At 46.9% G+C, this 19,803-nt stretch overlaps 1 protein-coding gene across 2 annotated transcripts in view; it reads left to right on the top strand.

Moving 5' to 3' along the window:
- LOC143765039 (uncharacterized) overlaps positions 1-19,803 on the top strand; it is a 54,656-nt gene that overhangs the window by 15,284 nt on the left and 19,569 nt on the right. For both annotated transcript variants that reach the window (XM_077251294.1, XM_077251293.1), the window contains exons 2-4: positions 323-439; positions 556-790; positions 19,095-19,192. In XM_077251294.1, coding sequence (XP_077107409.1) covers positions 356-439; positions 556-790; positions 19,095-19,192 — 417 coding nt within the window. In that variant the 5' untranslated portion in view covers positions 323-355. The remainder of the gene's footprint in view (positions 1-322; positions 440-555; positions 791-19,094; positions 19,193-19,803) is intronic.

Below are 19,803 nucleotides of genomic sequence, written 5' to 3' on the forward strand. Positions count from 1 at the left end.
TGTTTAACCCCACCCACGATACTGATTGACAGCTTTCTGTGTACACTGTGCATAGGCAGAAAGCAGCTAATCTGTGGTAGGGGTGGGTTTACACAATGCATGAGGACTAAATGGCACATGGCAACTAGTAGTAATAATCTGCTGACAAAACACTGATTATATAAAAATTACACTAAGCAACTCAGTAAGTGATTGAATCAGGGTCTCTCTCCCTACATTATGCTGCTCTTTTACTACACGGCAAAATCCTAGTTGCAGATTCGCTTTAATGTAACTTCAATTTCCAGTGCCGCTCACAAGCTCTGATGTCTATTTCCTTCAGGTTGTGAGGTGAAGATGAATCATTGCTGAATCTATGAAGATGGAAGGAGGCGACAGGGAGAAGACTAGGATGATATTAAACCTCACTCTGGAGATTATTTACCTGCTGACCGGAGAGGTGAGGGATTATTGGAATTATGTCACCTTACATATCTTTCCTCTGTACTGAGAGCACTCAGGAGAGGTGAGGAGATATATAATGTGATATTTAGCAGTGTCTCCCCATATGTACAGGATTACACAGTAGTCAAGAAGACATCTGCAGAGGGTGTGACTTCAAAAGGATGGAGCAAGACGCAGACCCCCAGCATGGAGCCTCCACCTCACCCACTGATACCAGAGAGATACAGTGACCAGAAGATCCTGGACCTCACCAACAAGATCATTCAGCTGCTGACTGCAGAGGTGAACAAGTGTGATCAATATAAAGATGTCCTAATGGAGGACCACCACCAACTCCCATCAGTAGGTAAGTACAGGCTGTCACTGTAGTAAAGGAGAGCGCGGGCCACCTACATACTCCACCATCATCATATATACACACTTTACAATTAAGTAAGGACATATAGAGATTATAAAAACAATCTAATGGAACACATTTCATCAGTACAGGAGGAGTGAGGGCCCTGCTCACAAGCTTACAGTCTGTAAGGAAATAAGGGGACACCACAGGTACAACGTGCTGTTATATATGATCCAGCCATCATTATTATAGATAAGGGAAGATCCGTCATCAGCCAGGGTCTGTGTGAGTGCAGTTACCGTGTGCTATTGGGTGCACGGAGGATGCGGAGATGGATGAATAGACAGGAGAAGATTATGATTAACATTTAGGAGGGAACAGGGGAGAGGAAGGTTTGTGGGTTGAGGTGATAGGCTTGTCTAAACAGATGTGTTTTTAACTCCTTCACCATCTTGGGTTTTTGAGTTTCCGTTTTTTGCTCCCCAGAGCCATAACTATTTTATTTTTCCGTCAATATGGCCATGTGAGGGCTTGATTTTTGCGGGGCGAGATGTACTTTTGCACGACACCATTGGTTTTGCCATATAGTGTACTAGAAAACGGGAAACAAATTCAAAGTGTGGTGAAATGGCAAAAAAAAAATGCAATTCCACAATTGTTTTTTGTTTTGCTATTTTACCATGTTCACTAAATGATAAACTACGGACCTGCCATTATGATTCTCCAGGTCATAGGAAGTTCGTAGATACCAAACATGTATAGGTTCTTTTTTTATTAGCTCCTTTCTGACATCAGACATAATATTCCATCTGTCACCTGGGCCTATTTGACTAGGGATGGAATATTACGTCATCCCGATCGCCCGCGTATAGAGGGGCTGATTCTGACAGCTGACACCTGGCACTTTAACCCCGAAATGCTGCAATCGAACACGATCGCGGCATTCTGGAAGCCGGCAGAGGGCTGACAGCCCCTCTGCCTTTGGATCAGAGACCCCACGGCGTGACGTCGGGTCCCAATCGTTGCCATGGTGACAGATGTCGTCATGATGACATCCGGGTCACCAGACCTAGCAAACTTGCTGATCATGCCCAGTGTGTGATGAGCAAGTTTGTCTGTCAGTGCAGAGCTGCTGTATCTCCATGCTGCAGAAGCAATCAGCCTGCAAAAAAAATAATAAATAAAACCAATTCTTCACAAGCTGTTGATTTTTTCGTTCTGCCTCCCAAAGATCGCAGTAAGGCTCGGCTCACATTTATCCTGCGCTCTGTGTTGAGCTCTTACATCGGGGTTTCCATGTAAATCTCTGACATACGTGATTCAGATTGTACCTCTGGCGGAAGGTTCCCTATAATGAGGATGATGGAGGCACTGTGGACGCCGTCTGACCTGTGATCCTTTGGTGTCTGTCTTTTTAGGATTGCATAAAAGTGCCATCGGCCACAGTTTTGTGCAGTTCCGAAAAGGACACCACTGAACAGAGGCCAGATGGAGTCCAGAGTACATCTGCTGCCTCATTATAGTGAATGGATCCCTCGGGGGTTTTATCTGAATCATGTCACTCAGAGATTTAGATGGAAAACCCAGAGTAAGTGCTCAGCATAGAGCGCCGGATAAATGTGATCCCAAACGTTATGTAATATGTTCCCAATAAAAGCTTCAACTCAATCCAAAAAAAAAAAGCAAGCCCTGGCTCGGATATGTCATCTGTTAACAGAAATATATGGGGCTTCCACGTTACTGGTAGCACAAAGGCTCTGGAAAAGCCAAATGGCTCCTCACTCGCTAAAAGAAGTTCAGCAAATTCTCTGCTCTCAAATCCAAATGCCCTCCTCCCTTCTGATTCCCACAGTGTACCTAAACCACATATTGCGTCAACGTTTGGTATTTCTGTAGTGATGAGATCCTGCTTAAAGGGAACCTGTCATCCCCCTCAGGCGTTTGTAACTAAAAGAGTCACCTTGTGCAGCACAAATGCTGCATTCTGACAAGGTGGCTCTTTTAGTTATGATGCCTGCACACCCTGAAATAATCACTTATAAAATGTGCCCCCTCTAACCCTGAAATCGCCAGGGAGGCGGGTCTTTCCCTCCTAATCAGACACAGCTCAGCCGTCACTTCCGGGCCTGTGCGCGCCGGGTGCCGCCTCCTCTTGCTTCATTATCGTTTCCGGCGCCTGCGCTGTAAGTACAAAGGGCAGCGCAACTGCACACGCCCGAAAAAAAAAAACTTAATGCGCAGACGCCGGGGACGATAATGAAGCAAGAGGAGTGACGGCTGTGCTGCACCTGATTAGAAAGGAAAGACCCGCCTCCCTGGCGATTTCAAGGTAAGAGGGGGCCCATTTTATAAGTGATTATTTCAGCGTGCAGGGAGCATAACTAAAAGAGCCACCTTGTCAGAATGCAGCATTTGTGCTGCACAAGGTGGCTCTTTTAGTTACAAACGCCTGAGGGAGGTGACAGGTTCCCTTTAAGGCCGGGATCACACATGCGAGAAACACGGCCGAGTCTCGCATGTTAATACCCGACACTGCAATACATGGAGCTGCACACTCCGCTCCAGAGTGCCAGGTGCAATGCCAGGTATTAACATTCGAGACTCGTCCGTGTTTCTCGCATGTGTGATCCCTGCCTAACTTACGCGTGCATGCCCAGAAACACGGGCTGGGCATAACATACTGGTCACTACAGCGGCAATTTACAATTTTCACTCCGCAGCATTCATTGCTGCTTTTTTCTGCAAAATACCAATGGAGTCAAAATCGGCACTACACCTGTAGATAAATTCCCCAAGGGGTATATTTTCCCAAATGGGGTCAATTGAGGGGGGATTCTGCTCTTCTAGCAATTAGTGTCTCTTTATATGGAGTCTGCAAACTGTTCTAGGAAAATCTGCGCTCCAGGAGGCAAATAGTGCTCCATTGCTCCTGAGTCTCTCCATACAGCCACATATGGGGTATTGCAACGTTCAGTAGAAATTGTTGGAAACAGTTTGGTGTAATTTTTACCACATTTTTTGTATGAAAATGTAAAATCTGTGGCTAAAACAAAATTTTTTGGTAAAAATGAAGTTATTTTTTCTTCACTGGCCAATGGTATAAAATTCTGTGTCACACCCATGGTGTCAATATGATCACTGCACCCCTAGATTAATTCATTGAGAGGTGTAGTTTGTAAAATGGGGTCACTTATGGGGGGGATCTGTTTATCTCATGGGCTCTCCCAGTGGGTCATAACACCTGCAAACCATAACAGTAAAATCTGGCGCTATTTGCCTTCTGAGCTTTGCAGAGTGGTGAAAAAAAAAATCCACCGTTTCTTTAAAGGGAACCTGTCACCCACCCCCCCCCCCCCCAGGCGTTTTTAACTAAAAGAGCCACCTTGTGCAGCAGTAATGCTGCATTCTGACAAGGTGGCTCTTAGTTATTGGTGCTGTAACTAGAGAAATAATCAGTTTTGTAATTTGTCCTAAATACCTTGTCTTCAGTCCTGGAGGCCGGCCTTTCCCCCCTACTGCAGACGCCACACAGCCGTCACTCAAATCTTCTTGGCGCCGGGCGCCACCTCCTCACCGCTGTTTTGAAATGAGCCGGCGCCTGCGCTCTTTTCTCATGCCTTGGGCAGGCGCAGTGAGCGCTGCCCGTCTGTCCTCATTTGCAGTCTAGCTGACTGCGCCTGTGCGGCCGCCCTGCCTGTGAATCCCAGCCCCGCAATGAGAATAAATCAGAAGACACTGGCCGTAAGCCACGCCCATTGGACCAGACAGACCCAATGAGAATACAGCGCTGGAGAAATCTAAAAGTTTTTTTCAGGGCTATACAGGGGGAGTCAGGGGATTACATAAGTATTTACAGAATTCATAGCCAACCCTGAGCAAGATGATATTTTTAGCTGGTATGACACAAAAATGGTGACAGATTCCTTTTAAATTTCACATGTGCCACAGCACAAGTGCCCTCTTTAAGGGCTGTCCCACACGTCCAGATAATTCCGGTACCGGAATAAATCGGTACCGGAGTTATCCGTGTCCGTGTGCCTGGGAAATCACGGAGGCCATACGTGCGGCACACGTGTGCCGCCCGTATGGCGAGTGGGTACCACACGGAGCGTGTGGTACCCACTCTGCATGGTGCTGAAGCTGCTGAAGCTGCGATTCATATCCTCTCTGCAGTAGCGTTTGCTGCAGAGAAAATATGAAGAATAGTGTTAAAAATAAAGATTTAGGTGTCCGCCGCCCCCCCACCCCCTGTGCGCCCCCCCGCTGGTCAGAAAATACTTACCCGCCTCCCTCGCTCCTTCCTGGTCTGGCCGCGGCTTCTCCTGCATGCGGTCACGTGGGGCCGATCATTTACAGTCATGAATATGTGGCTCCACCTCCCATAGGGGCGGAGCCGACTATTCATGATTGTAAATGATCGGCCCCACGTGACCGCATACAGTAAGCCGCGGCCAGACCAGGAAGGAGCGAGGGAGCGGGTAAGTATTTTCTGACCAGCGGGGGGGCGCACAGGGGGTGGGGGGGCGGCGGACACATGGATCTTTATTTTTAACACTATTCTTCATATTTTCTCTGTAGCAAACGCTGCTACAGGGAAGATATGAATCGCGGCTTCAGCACCATGTGGGGGGGACAGCGCTTACTGTAGCGCTGTCTCCTGCACGCACACGGACCCCAGACGGAGAATGTCCGTGTGAGGTCCGTGTTTTACGCGGACCCATTGACTCTATTGGGTCCGTGTAAAACGTGCGCTCCCACGAACACTGACATGTCTCCGTGTTTGGCACACGGAGACACGGTCCGCAAAAAATCAATGACATCTGAACAGATGCATTGATTTTTATGGGTCTACATGTGTCAGTGTCTCCGGTACGTGAGGAAACTGTCACCTCACGTACCGGAGCCACTGACGTGTGAAACCGGCCTAACCCAGATCTGGCTATATTGGAAGTGTGTGCTAGGATGTAGAACCAGTTTGCCTTGTTGAAGAATCAAATGACAAGAGATCACAGCAGATTACTATGCAAGATATACAAATATCCACACTGGACAGACCCAGAACACAAATCATCAAGTGAAAGAAAACTGAATATTCAGAATCAAACATGGGAACAATTAGTATTTTGTAGACTTGAAATGTTGTGAATCAAGCAAGATGGTCACACTTAACAGAAGTAAAGCAAGCTCCTTAGTGACTAATCCCTCCTGCTCGTTTCTGGGACATTTCTGGAATATTTCTGTTAAAGGGAACCTACCACCCCGTTTTTTAAAAATTAGATAAAAATAGTGTGAAATAGGGGCAAAGCTGGGCTTTACATTAGGGCCTTTTCGGTGCCTTTACACCCCCGTTAGGCTGTCCAAATACCTTTGTGAAGTGGCCGTTTTCTGCTGTCACTCAAGTGGGTCAGGCCGGATGGGCGTGGTCACAGCGCCGTTTCTCCCCCAGGATCCTGCTCATCATTACGTTGGTGGCGTAGTGGTGTGCGCATGTCCAAAGAAGATCCACTGCCCAGGAGATGAATAATGGCGCGGTCTTCGCTATTCAGCCGTTTACCGGTGGGCGCGGCCATCTTTCCTGTGGCCGCGCCTGCGCAGATGGAGCGCTCTGCTGCCCGGGACTTCAGGAAAATGGCCGCGGGATTCCGCGCGTGCGCAGATGGAGATCGCGGCGGCCATTTTCCTGAAGTCCCGGGCAGCAGAGCGCTCCATCTGCGCAGGCGCGGCCACAGGAAAGATGGCCGCGCCCACCGGTAAACGGCTGAATAGCGAAGACCGCGCCGTTATTCATCTCCTGGGCAGTGGATCTTCTTTGGACATGCGCACACCACTACGCCACCAACGTAATGATGAGCAGGATCCTGGGGGACAAACAGCGCTGTGACCACGCCCATCCGACCTGACCCACTTGAGTGACAGCAGAAAACGGCCACTTCACAAAGGTATTTGGACAGCCTAACGGGGGTGTAAAGGCACCGAAAAGGCCCTAATGTAAAGCCCAGCTCTGCCCCTATTTCACACTATTTTTATCTAATTTTTAAAAAACGGGGTGGTAGGTTCCCTTTAAACACTTCAAAAAATGCACTCGGAGACCGGGCCCTCTAGATTTCTATATCCTAAATAATTACATATGAAAGAAGTCAGATATGAATAGGAGGGAGGAGTCACAAGGAGACAGGTGAGAATTAAAAGAATGCGGAAAATGAACAGAAAGAAGATAGAAGTTTGCTACTAACACAGTAGGGAATTGAATAGGAAGAAGACATAAAAAGAGACTGTGAATGGGAGTTCAATGAATATGCAGAATATTGCACATTGGGAACATACCTGTGGGCGAAACAGATGGATTGTCAGATCAGGAGTGATGGCAATATTGAAGAATATATATCATGAGATTACATTTCTGGAATATTTCTGCTATACACTTCGAAAACTGCACTTAGAATAACTGCACTCAAAGCCCATAGTTGTGTCTGGCCATGCGGGAACATGGAAACAACAAAAAACTGACTGGCACATCCAAACCAGTGTGAATAGGTGTATAACAGGAGCAGCTACCTCCATATACAATATACAAAAAAAAGGTTGAACTCTATCGCGCTAAAGCATGTCAATATGAAATATGAATAGCAATATGGCTTTTGAATATTAGGAAAAATGAATGAGATGCTTTGCACAAAATTTGGCCAAACAATGTCTGCCCATCAACCAACGTCAAGGCAATCTCAAAGACTGATGGGTCTCTACATGTGTGAATACCTCCCTTAGGTTGATGTCTGAATTCCTGGGTGAATGTGGACACCTCTCTCAGTAATGCCTGCATTTATGGATAGTTAGGAACCTGCAGCAATTAATATCGCCACATGGTGAAGGGCGGAGTGCTCGGTCAGTAAGCTAACATAGAAACAACAAAAAACTGACTGGCACATCCAAACCAGTGTGAATAGGTGCAAACCAGGAGCAGCTACCCCCATATACAATATACATGGTCTGATCATACCAGAAATGTTTTATCTCACAAAAAGAATCAGCTGTGATGCCATATCTTCCTCCCCTGCCCAGGAGCTGTAGTATGATCAGACGATGTCCCTGTACATAACTACCCACATAAACACTGAGAAAAAGTAAGCAAAAAAAAGTCCAGCGACTCACTACCCCAACAATAGGCACCGACAAAAAACTAGTGCTATGAAGTCTCATAAAATATACATCTTTATTAATATTTGAAAGAGCAAAGTCTACCTATTTAGAAAGACTATACTTACTGTACATCAATTGATGTGACAAGAAGACGATGTGTGTAGTTCGGTCAAAGGCAATTCCCCCGTCCCATGCGCGTTTCACCCGCAGCTTTGTCATGGGGCGACACAGCCATTACACAGTACACAGCAGAGGCACATTTATAAGATTATGTCAGCACAGGAACATTCAGCATCCAATTGTGGAAATTATTATTATTCCAAGATGTATTGATGAAAATCAACTTTAAAATTAACTTTGTTCGTGGGAAAACCCCTTTAAGACCTCAATTGAAATAAAAACAATGTATGCTCACAACCCATAGCTGTGCTATTTCAGCTATATCGGTGTTGCTATTCCCAGAGGGTGAGGTGACATTGGCTGCAGCAGACATGATACCACAATCACCGGACGCTCATCTGCTGCAATTTATCAGTGACCCGCCAGTGCAGACACCTATTTTTGACAGAATAGTAAAAGCTGCCGCCAAACAATGGTCTTTCATTGGCTGCAGCGGACACATGGCACAATGTGTCATCACCCTGTGGGAATAACAATGCTGACTTTGCTGGCACAATGCAGCTGTGGAGGTGAGTACACACTATTTTTATTTTACTTGGAATTTTGTTTTGATTGACCCCTCAATGACATGTGACGTACAGGGTACCCTGCCAAGCCGAGCCCGCATCTTTGCCGGTAGATGATGGTTGTACAAATCAGCCATCATCTGTCATGAAGGGGAGCTGTTGGGCGGTTAACCTGTTAGATGCGGCTAATAATCTTTGACAGCAGCCTTTAATGTGTGCTGGCAAGGGGATGCAATGTTCTATGCTCCCATTGGCGCACCCGTAGTGTGATCGCGGGGCACTGATGGGTTGCCATTATGGCAAGGGGTCTGCTGAAGATCCCTGTGCCTGTCGCCTGTCATGGCGATATTTCTGTGAAAGCCATCCCGTGTCTGGCGTTCATAGGTGACTGTGATTTTTGTTGTATACAACAAATTGTATAAAGGACAAATCAAGTCCTTTAAGGGGTCTAACAAATACAATGAAAAGTAAGAAAAATATTTTTAAAAATATGTAAAAAATATAACCGGTCAAATTGCCCTTCTTTTTCCCCAATTAAAAATTAAGAAACAAAAAAAAAGTTAAAAATACATATATTTCCTATCGCTGCGTTCATAAAAGTCTGATCTGTGAAAATCTAAAATTAATCGGATTGAACTGTAATGAGAGAAAAAAAAAGGCTAGAATTGCAGATTTTCACCTGCTGCAACAACACAAAAAAAGGTACTGTAATAGGTGATCAAAACAAAGTATCTACCCCAAAATTATATCAATAATAAATTCGCCTCTGTGCGTAAAAAAACAAGCACTCCCACAGCTTCATATACCGAAAATTGAAAATGTTACAACTCTCAGAAAATGGCGACGCAAGCAAATTAATTTTTTTATCTTTTTTTTTAATTTTTTTTACAAATTTCCGAAAAACATTTTTCTTTCTCGCTTCATTGGGGGACACAGGTAACCATGGGTGTATGCTGCTGTCGCTAGGAGGCTGACACTATGCAAATAAAGAAAAGTACCTCCTCCCCGGCAGTATACACCCTCCGACAGGCACCAGGCAACTCAGTTTTTGCTTAGTGTCTGTAGGAGGCGGACCTGGATCTAACACCAGATCCGTTTTATCTTTTCTTTCAGGGATTTTGTGTGTGTTATTAATCCTTTTCCCTTTCTTTTTCAGATTTGTTTCTAAGGGTTACAGGGTGCAGTTTTCTCACCCTGCTTTCCCCACATTTCCACCTGGTTTCACCCACATCGCTCACTCTCGGACCCGCTGGGCAGGACTTCGTTCCCTGTCACCCTTACGGGTGTTCAGGGTGATCTTTGGTGGCCAGTCCTCGCCCTTTCCCCTCCTCATCCCTCTCCTCGGAGTGGGCTGAGAGGAAGACGGTGGTCACCTGCGGTGACCTCCCCCCTTGTGTTAAGGAGTAGACGCCGTCTTCTGCGCCGGCCAGATTGGCGCTGGAAGGAGGATCCCCTCTGCCAGGACCCTTCCTACCTTCCAAGGGCTCCTGACGCGATCCTCAACTGCAAGGACGGCTCTTCAATCAGGTACCCAGACATCTCCCCTGCCCCGTCCGCCAGCCGCTACCACGCGCCTGCCACGTCCGCAGCGATCGCCGTCTATAGCGTTCGTCGTCGTAGCTTTTCCATTCCCCAACCGATTACTTGTTCAAATTTCGCGCCTGTTTTTTCTTTTGGCGTGCGCTATCTCTCTTTTCCCGGGGCACTTTGGTCCCTCTTTCGGCTTACCCAGTGCGCTTCTCCTCAGCTCTGGGCATGCCCCCTCTGGTTTCCAGCACTGGCTTTGGACGCTCTCGGGCGGGCCACGCCCCTCCAAACGTCCAGCCTATCGTGCCCTTGGTTTATTTTCGGCCGGCCACGCCTACTTCCGGCGCGCTCGATACACGCGCCGACTTCAGCAGCCCGCGCTTCACCTGTGCCTTCTCCCTGGATACCTCCGTCGCGTGGCCATGCAGACCTCTCCTAAGTGGGGGGCACAGTCTACTGCGCTGCCGCTATCGCTTGGAGTCTGGTAGGCTTTGCGCTGCTCCTCCCCGGCCTATACTTCCCTAAGCAGCATCGCCTTCGGCATCCTGCTTCAGGTGTCATTTACTCTATACCTATGCCCTACCCTGCAGGGGCCCCTGGCTATATCGCTACGGTCATTCACTACGCTTGTGCCCGCTGTATGAAAAAGTGGGCTTCAGGCCAGCCGTCCCCTTTCTGTCCATCCTGCAGTCCTTTCACCATGTCCGTACCTCAGGAAGTCCCAAATGCTCGGGATGAGTGCACTCCCCTGGAGTGGGCTGTTGCTATTTCTCAGTCAGTGTCTGACTTGACTAAAGTGTCCCAGTCCCTGGTTCAGGTCATGAAACGTATTCCGCTTCTAACTACTGCCACCAGTGCCACGAACGCCTCTCACGGCGATTTGCTCGCACGTGACCAAGACCCTCACAGGGGCAGACTTGAGAAAAGATCCAGGAAGAGGACTTTGTCTGGATCCTCATCAAGTTCACCGGATCACACTGCGTCAGCCGGAATACCCCTCTCTACCCGTTCCCCCTCCTCGCAGGTGGACGTCAGGTCAGATTTAGCTTCTCAGTCGGAGTCTGACTCGGATGCGGATCAGACATCCGGGACGCAGGATATGGTGGATAGTCTTATTTCGGCTATTATTCAAACACTTGAGCTTAAGGAGGAAGAGGCAACCTCTCAGGACATCTCCGTTTCATTCAAACGGACGAAGCGTCCCTCTAGAGTTTTTCCCAACCACAAAGAGTTTGACAACACTATGTCTAGGCACTGGGAACATCCCGGTAAGCGCTTTCCGGGAAGGAAGCGTCTGGACACTTTATACCCTTTTGATTCAGACCTTGTCAACAAATGGTCCGAATCTCCAAAAGTAGATCCACCTGTGTCTCGATTATCCTCGCAGACTGTGTTGTCCATCCCTGACGCGGCGTCTCTAAAGGACCCCATGGACAGGGAAATTGAGGCATTAACAAAATCAGCCTTTGAAGCTTCTGGCACCTCTCTCTGTCCTAATTTCGCCTCTTCTTGGGTGGCGAAAGCTGTTTCGACCCTGCGAAGAGGCATTGTAGCTTCGGCTCCTGCAGAGGAGCTAGCGGATTAAGCGGATCAGATTGCCCACGCAGGAAAGTATCTCTTAAATGCCTCCCTGGATGCGGCCGCTTGCTCCGCAAGGGCTAACAGCAACATCATTGCCATTCGCCGAATTGTTTGGCTAAAGGCATTGAATGCAGACCCCGCTTCTAAAAAATCTCTTACTAGTCTGCCTTTCCAGGGCTCCAGGCTCTTTGGCACACAGCTGGACCAAATAATCTCCATTGATGGTAAGAGCACTTCTCCATCTCAATCTAAGCCTAGGCGTCCCTTTCGGTCCTTCACCTCCTCTGGTGGTGCCTCTCAACAGGACCGGTCTGCCACCCAAGGGGAAAGTAAGAAACCTGCCTTCAGGGCTACCCCTCACTGGAGAGCTAAAAGCCGCTCCTCTAAACCCTCCAGATCTCACGGCCATAGATTTTCTTCAAAATGACGGGTCACCCCCACCTGGAAATCTTTCCAGGGTGGGAGGCAGGCTTCTTCTGTTCACAGAGGCTTGGTTATCGGTGGTCAACGACGCCTGGGTCAGGGAGATCGTCACTTCGGGCTACAAAATAGAATTTTCTTCGCCCCCAGGAAGACCTTTCTTCCTCTCTCATCCACCCAAGCAGCCCTCCCATCTTCCAGGGCTTCTCCAGGCCGTTGCCTCACTCCTCGCCTCAGGGGTAATCGTCCCAGTTCCTCACCATGAGCGGTTTTCGGGTTTTTACTTGAATCTGTTCGTTGTTCCAAAGAAAGACGTCTCTCTCCATCCGATTTTAGACTTCAAGCAGTTGAACCGTCACCTCCGGATTTGGCACTTCAAAATGGAGTCTCTGCACTCGGCGATCGCAACCATGGAACCGGGAGAATTTCTATGCTCTGTGGACATCCAGGATGCGTACCTACACATTCCTGTTTGTGTACAGCATCAGAGGTTCCTTTGTTTCGCGATCCAAGAACAACATTATCAATTCACAGCTCTCCCATTCGGCCTGGTGTCCGCCCCCAGGGTCTTTACGAAGGTAATGGTGGCGGTCATGGCTATCCTTCGATTGAAGGGGATTCTTGTAATCCCCTATCTCGACGACCTCCTGGTCAAGGATCCGTCTCGTCGGGACTGCGCCCAGAGTCTCCAGATTGCTCTGGACATGCTAGTCTGTCTAAGTTGGATAATCAACAAGCAGAAGTCCACCTTGATTCCAACCCAACGCCTAGAATTTCTGGGCATGGAATTCGACACCATTCAAGCAAAGGTCTTCCTCCCAAAGGAGAAGTTCATGGCTCTTCGGCAGGGCATCAAAGCTCTGAAGTGCTCTGCCCCTCTACCTCTACGGCTCGGCATGAGGTTTCTAGGAAAGATGGTAGCTTCCATGGAAGCAGTACCTTATGCTCAATTTCACTCTTGCCCTCTCCAGCTGGCCCTTCTATCCGCTTGGGACAGGAGCCCTCTTTCTTTAGACTGCCCAGTTCGTCTCCCTCTCAATGTGAGGCAATCTCTCATTTGGTGGACGCTGTCCACCTCCATTCTTCGAGGGAGGTAATTTCTCCCCCTCCACTGGCAGGTTATCACCACCGACGCCAGTCTCCAGGGGTGGGGTGCAGTCTTTCTCCAGCTCACGTCCGCTGGAATGTTCAAGAGATGCGTCTCCCGATCAATCTCCTGGAGATCAGGGCTATCTTCCTGGCCCTTCTCTGCTGGCAGTCCCTTCTCACAGGAAAACCGGTCCGCATTCAGTCGGACAACGCCACAGCCGTGGCTTACATAAACCACCAGGGAGGGACTCGCAGCCAGCAGGTCATGAGGGAGGTGTCAAAGATTCTACGGTGGGCGGAGAACCACGTTCCCTCCATATCGGCCATCCACATCCCAGGGGTGGACAATTGGGAAGCCGACTTCCTCAGCCATCAGGGGCTCATGTCGGGCGCATGGGCTCTTCTCCCCAACGTTTTCTACCAAATTTGTCAAAGGTGGGGCGTTCTGCATGTCGACCTAATGGCCTCCTGAACAAACCACAAGGTTCCCCGGTACATCTCCAGGTCTTGGGATCCGATGGCTGTCGGCTGCGACGCCCTCATGATTTCGTGGGCCCAGTTTCAGATGCCTTATCTGTTTCCGCCTCTTCCCTTGATTCCAAGGGTCGTAAAAAAGATAAAGACAGAGGGGGTTCCTGTTCTCTTAGTTGGTCCAGATTGGCCTCGGATTGTCTGGTATGCGGAGCTAGTGAACATGCTATCGGACGTTCCCTGGAGACTCCCAGACCGTCCAGATCTTTTTTCGCAAGACCCCTTTTCCACCCGAATTCTCGGTCTCTGAATTTAATGGTATGGCCATTGAGGCCGCGGTCCTGAAGGATGCAGGCTTTTCCCACAGCGTCATACAAGCCATGATAAAAGCTAGGAAACCGGCATCTTCACGTATCTACCATAGATGTTGGAAGGCCTTTTTTCGCTGGTGTGATAACAACAGTTTGTTCCCTATGGTCTTTTCCCTTCCTTCTGTGCTTGGTTTCCTCCAAGCGGGTCTCGATTCAGGTCTTTCCCTAAGTACCTTGAAGGGTCAGGTCTCTGCTTTGTCCATACTCTTTCATAGAGACCTGGCCTCCCTTCCCCAGGTGAAGACCTTCCTTCAAGGTGTCGCTCACATAGCGCCTCCTTACCATCTTCCGGTTGAACCTTGGGATCTCTTCCTCGTACTCGGCGCCCTCCAGAGTGCGCCTTTTGAAGCTATTCAGGACATTTCCCTTTCTCTTCTTTCCTGGAAAGTGGCCTTCTTGGTCGCCATCACCTCAATTAGGTGAGTGTCATGGTTCTCAATGGCAAGAGAACGTAATAAAGCATACAAAAGGACTAGCTCTTGGAAGATGGGAACTCGAGCTGACCATGAGCTAAACCTACCGCACAACTAACAGTAGCCGGGTAGCGTGCCTACGTTTTATCCCTAGACGCCCAGCGCCAGCCGGAGAACTGACTGACCCTAGCAGAGGAAAACACAGACCTAGCTTACCTCTAGAGAAATTTTCCCCAAAAGGCAGACAGTAGCCCCCACATATATTGGCGGTGATTTTAGAGGAAATTGACATACGAAGTATGAAGATAGGTTTAGCAAATTGAGGTCCGCTTACTAGATAGTAGGAAGACAGAAAAGGGACCTTCACGGTCAGCTGAAAACCCTTTCAAAATACCATCCTGAAATTACTTTAAGACTCTAATATCAACTCATGACACCAGAGTGGCAATTTCAGCTCACAAGAGCTCCCAGCCTCAGAAATATTCAATCACAGAGAACTGGAACAAAAATGCAAAACAAACTTAGGACAACAAGTCCAACTTAGCTGATAGTTGTCTAGGAGCAGGAACATGCAACAGAAAGGCTTCTGGTAACATTGTTGGCCGGCATAGAAATGACCGAGGAGCAAGGCTAAATAGAAAACTCCCACATCCAGATGGAAAACAGGTGAACAGAGGAGATGAAGCACACAAGTGCAGTACCACCAGAAACCACCGGGGGAGCCCAGAAACCAAATTCACAACAGGAGAGTTTCTGAGCTGGTGGCGTTGTCCTGCCGTTCTCCCTTCCTGATTCTTCACCAAGATAAAGTGGTCCTGCGGCCGGTTCCTTCCTTTCTACCAAAGGTAGTTTCGGCTTTTCACATCAATGAGGACTTCGTCCTTCCTTCCTTGTGCCCTTCCCCAGTTCGCCCTTTGGAGAAATCTCTTCACAGCCTGGATTTGGTCAGGGCTATCCGAGTCTATCTTTCCAGAACTGCTTCTTTTTGCCAGTCTAATCCTTTGTTTGTCGTCTCGGAAGGTCGTCGGAAGGGGCTCCCCGCCTCTAAATCCACAATTGCTCTTTGGATCCGTTCGGCAGTTCTGGAGGCATATTGTGTCCATGACAAACAGCCTCCTCCGGGGGTGAGGGCTCACTCTACCCAGGCTGTGGGAGCTTCCTGGGCAGTTCGCCACCAAGCTTCGGCCTCGCAAGTTTGCAAGGCCGCAATGTGGTCGTCCATTCACACCTTCGTAAAGTTCTATAAGGTGCACACTCAGGCTTCTGCGGACGCAGGCCTGGGTAGGAAGATTCTACGGGCGGCGGTTTCTCACTGGCCGACCTGAGTCTCCTTCTCTCTGCATATTATCCCCACCCTTGGGACTGCTTTTGGACGTCCCATGGTTACCTGTGTCCCCCAATGAAGTGAGAAAGAAAGAGGGATTTTTGGTTCTTACCGTAAAATCTCTTTCTTGGAGCCTTCATTGGGGCACACAGCACCCTCCCTTTATGTTGTACCGTGTTGGCCAACGTGTTGCCTGGTGCCTGTCGAAGGGTGTATACTGCCGGGGAGGAGTTACTTTTCTTTATTTGCATAGTGTCAGCGTCCTAGCGACAGCAGCATACACCCATGGTTACCTGTGTCCCCCAATGAAGGCTCCAAGAAAGAGATTTTACGGTAAGAACCAAAAATCCCTCTTTTTCACCACTTAAGTAAAACAAAGCTATGCATGTTTGGTATCTCTGTAACCATACTGACCTACAGGATCATATTGCCAGGTTATTTTTACCGTAAAATCAACTCTGTAAATTAAAAAAAAAAAAAAAACAATTGCAAAATTGCTCTTTTTTGCTATTTCACTACATCTGGAATTTTTGTCCCGCTTTTCCAGTATATATGATAAAATGAATGATGTCATTGAAAAGTACAACTCGTCCTGCAAAAAACAAGCCCTCATATGACTATGTCGATGGAAAGATGAAAAGGTTATGGTTCTTGGAATAAAGGGAGGAAAAGATGAAAAAAATCCTGGTCCGTAAGGGGTTAAGTTGGAGTTGTCCAGTTGACTTTTTTCAAAGTGTGTAAATAAGTGTTCATGAAATAATCCAAATTTCTCAAAGCCATGTGCCCCTTTTTCTGCAAAAAAAGGTCTAAAAGTTAACCAACTTAGTATTATTAATGTTATGCTTTGCTTATATAGCGCCATTAATTCGACAGCTCTTTACATCATCATCGGGGCTCATAATCTAGATTCCCTATCAGTATGTTTTTGGAATGTGGGAGAAAACCGGAGAACCCGGAGGAAACCTACGCAAACACTGGGAGACCATACAAACTCCTTGCAGATGTTGTCCTTGGTGGGATTTGAACCCAGGACCCCAGCGCTGCAAGGCTGCACTGCTAACCACTGAGCCACCATGTATTAGTCATGTAAAGTTAGTCCAGAGGTTATAAAAATACACCAGATTTATCATCCATCATGAGCCACTGTGAGAAATATGGTGCTTTTTAGCCCCTTCACAATCTTGCGATTTTCCATTTTTGCATTTTCGTTTTATGCTCCCCTTCTTCCCAGAGCCATAAATTTTTTTTGTTTGTTTTTTTTTTTAGTTTTTTTTTATCAACATGGCCATGTGAGGGCTTGTTTTTTGTGGAACGAGTTGTACTTTTAAACGTCACCATTGATTTTACCAATTAATGTACTGGAAAATAGGAAAAAAAATTCCAAAACTGAGCAATACCACAATTGTTTTATTTACCATGTTCACTAAATGCTAAAACTGATCTACTATTAGGATTCTCCAGGTCATTACGAGTTCACAGACAACAAATATGTATGGGGTCTTTTTTATTTAAAATGTCCAAAATTTGTAAAGGAAAAAAAAAAAACACGACTTTTTCAGAGACCCATAGTGTTTTCATTTTTCAAGTACTAGGGCTGTGTGAGGGCTTATTTTTTGCTTGCCGAACTGACGTTTTTTTATTGATACTGTACTGGATAGATGATCTTTTGATCGCCTGTTATTGCATTTTATTGCAATGTTGCAGTGACCAAAAAAAAATAGTTGTGATGTTTTTAATTTATTTTTTTATTGTTACACTGTTTACAGATTTAGGCCGGCGTCACACTCAGCGTATGAAAATACGGTCCGTTTTTTACGGCCGTAACACGCAGAAATGTTCCCAAAATAGTGATCCGTATGTCATCCGTAGGCAGGGTGTGGCAGCGTATTTTGCGTTGCGCATGTCATTTTCCGTATGTAATCCGTATGGCATCCGTGCTGCGATATTTTCTCGCAGGCTTGCAAAACCGACATCTAATGGATTTATGTGCTCAAATGTTCGTTAAAACATATACAGTATCTATCTATGTATATATATATATATCATTGAGACATATATATATATATATATATATATATATATATATATATATATATATATATACTGTATTTATATTTAATTCAGCGCTAGATAGCATAAAAGCCGGTAATTCAATTGCCGGCTTTTGTTATCTCCTTCCCAAACCTGACAGGATATATTTACATACAGTAAACCATCTCATATCCCTTTTTTTTTGCATATTCCACACTACTAATGTTAGTAGTGTGTATGTGCAAAATTTGGGTGCTCTAGCTATTAAATTAAAGGGTTAAATCGCGGAAAAAATTGGCGTGGGCTCCCACGCAATTTTCTCCACCAGAGTGGTAAAGCCAGTGACTGAGGGCAGATATTAATAGCCTAGAGAGGGTCCATGGTTATTGGCCCCCCTGGCTAAATACATCTGCCCCCAGCCACCCCAGAAAAGGCACATCTGGAAGATGCGCCTATTCTGGCACTTGGCCACTCTCTTCCCACTCCCGTGTAGCGGTGGAATATGGGGTAATAAAGGGTTAATGCCACCTTGCTATTGTAAGGTGACATTAAGCCAGATTAATAATGGAGAGGCTCCCACACCCATAGGGGTGGAGTCACATATTCATCTTTGTAATGAGCGGCACCACGTGACCGCTCACACAGGACAAGCTGCCGGCGCTGAGAGGAAGCATCGCGGGAGCTGGGTGAGTATTTTAATGCAAGCGGGCGGGCACACAGGGGGTGGGAGGCGGTAGGTGACCACGAACTCTATTTTAAACACAAAAAAAAAAAAAAAAAACCTTGATTTTTCATTCCTTCTCTCCAGCAAACGCTGCTGGGGAGAAGGAATGAATGCCGGCTTCAGCGCTGTCTCCTGCATGGTCCGTGTGGTCCTCAGTCGGCACACGGCTGCCGCACTTGTGCCACACTGATGTGCCACGTGAGCACACGGATAACTCCGGTACCGATTTTTCCGGTACCGGAATTATCTGGACGTGTGAGACTGGCCTAAGAGACTTGAAGCTGCTACCTTCCAATCACCTGTGCTACACATAGCTCTTCAGCTGCGATTCTACCAGCGGCCGTTAGAGGCACATGACAGCTGATCAAATCAGCTGTCATGTGACGGGAAAGATGCAGGCTCAGCGCATCAAAGGGAGGGACATGATCTTTGACATATCTATATGTCAGATGTCATGAAGGGGTTAAGACTGTCTAAAAAATGGGCAGGATTTATAAATCTGCTCAATATGTTCATTCATTGTTTGGGTTTTCCAGATGGATCCAGTAACAGAACTACACCAGAGAGATGTCCCAGCCCTCCGTATTCCCCGGATTGTCCAGAGGAAAATCACAGTGCCCCGCAGGATAATCAGGTGATAGAGCTTGTTCAGAACAGCATATCAGACAGTAAAGATCAGGCAGCACACTGACCAATGTAATTCAATAGGGCTGTTCAGATGACCGGATTTTCACAAGCACCAAGTCTGAAAATAATTGCAGCATGCACTATTCTCTTCTGTACCTTGGATTAGAGTCACCTATACAATTCTATGGGTGGCCAAAAAAATAAATCTTCTTAATCACTTTATTAGGGGATTAGTCTTTATTCTTGTAAAAAATGTGAATGTAAATAGCTTCCAAAGCCCAGCTTTTCCCCAGTCTGTTTTCTTGCTTTTAGCTGCATTGATATCAGAGTGTACTCATTTGGAGTACACATGATGGCAGTGAAAGGGTCAGCACCAGTGTCTTTCTAAGGCCTCATTCAGACATCAGGTTTTTTTGTACGAGTGCTATCCATGTTTTTCATGGATGGCAATCATACTTATGATGGTCTATTTGGGTATTTAGCATATCCTATTTTTATTTTTCTTCGAATTGAGTGTTCCATGCAAAATCGCAGAGCCATGTCTAATATTGATCTGAGTGTAATGCAAATCTATGGGTCTGTGAAAATATTGCACAGCACTCGGACGCCATCTGTGTG

The sequence above is a fragment of the Ranitomeya variabilis genome, chromosome 4 (assembly GCF_051348905.1).
Source record: "Ranitomeya variabilis isolate aRanVar5 chromosome 4, aRanVar5.hap1, whole genome shotgun sequence".
NCBI classification, from domain to species: Eukaryota; Metazoa; Chordata; class Amphibia; order Anura; family Dendrobatidae; genus Ranitomeya; species Ranitomeya variabilis.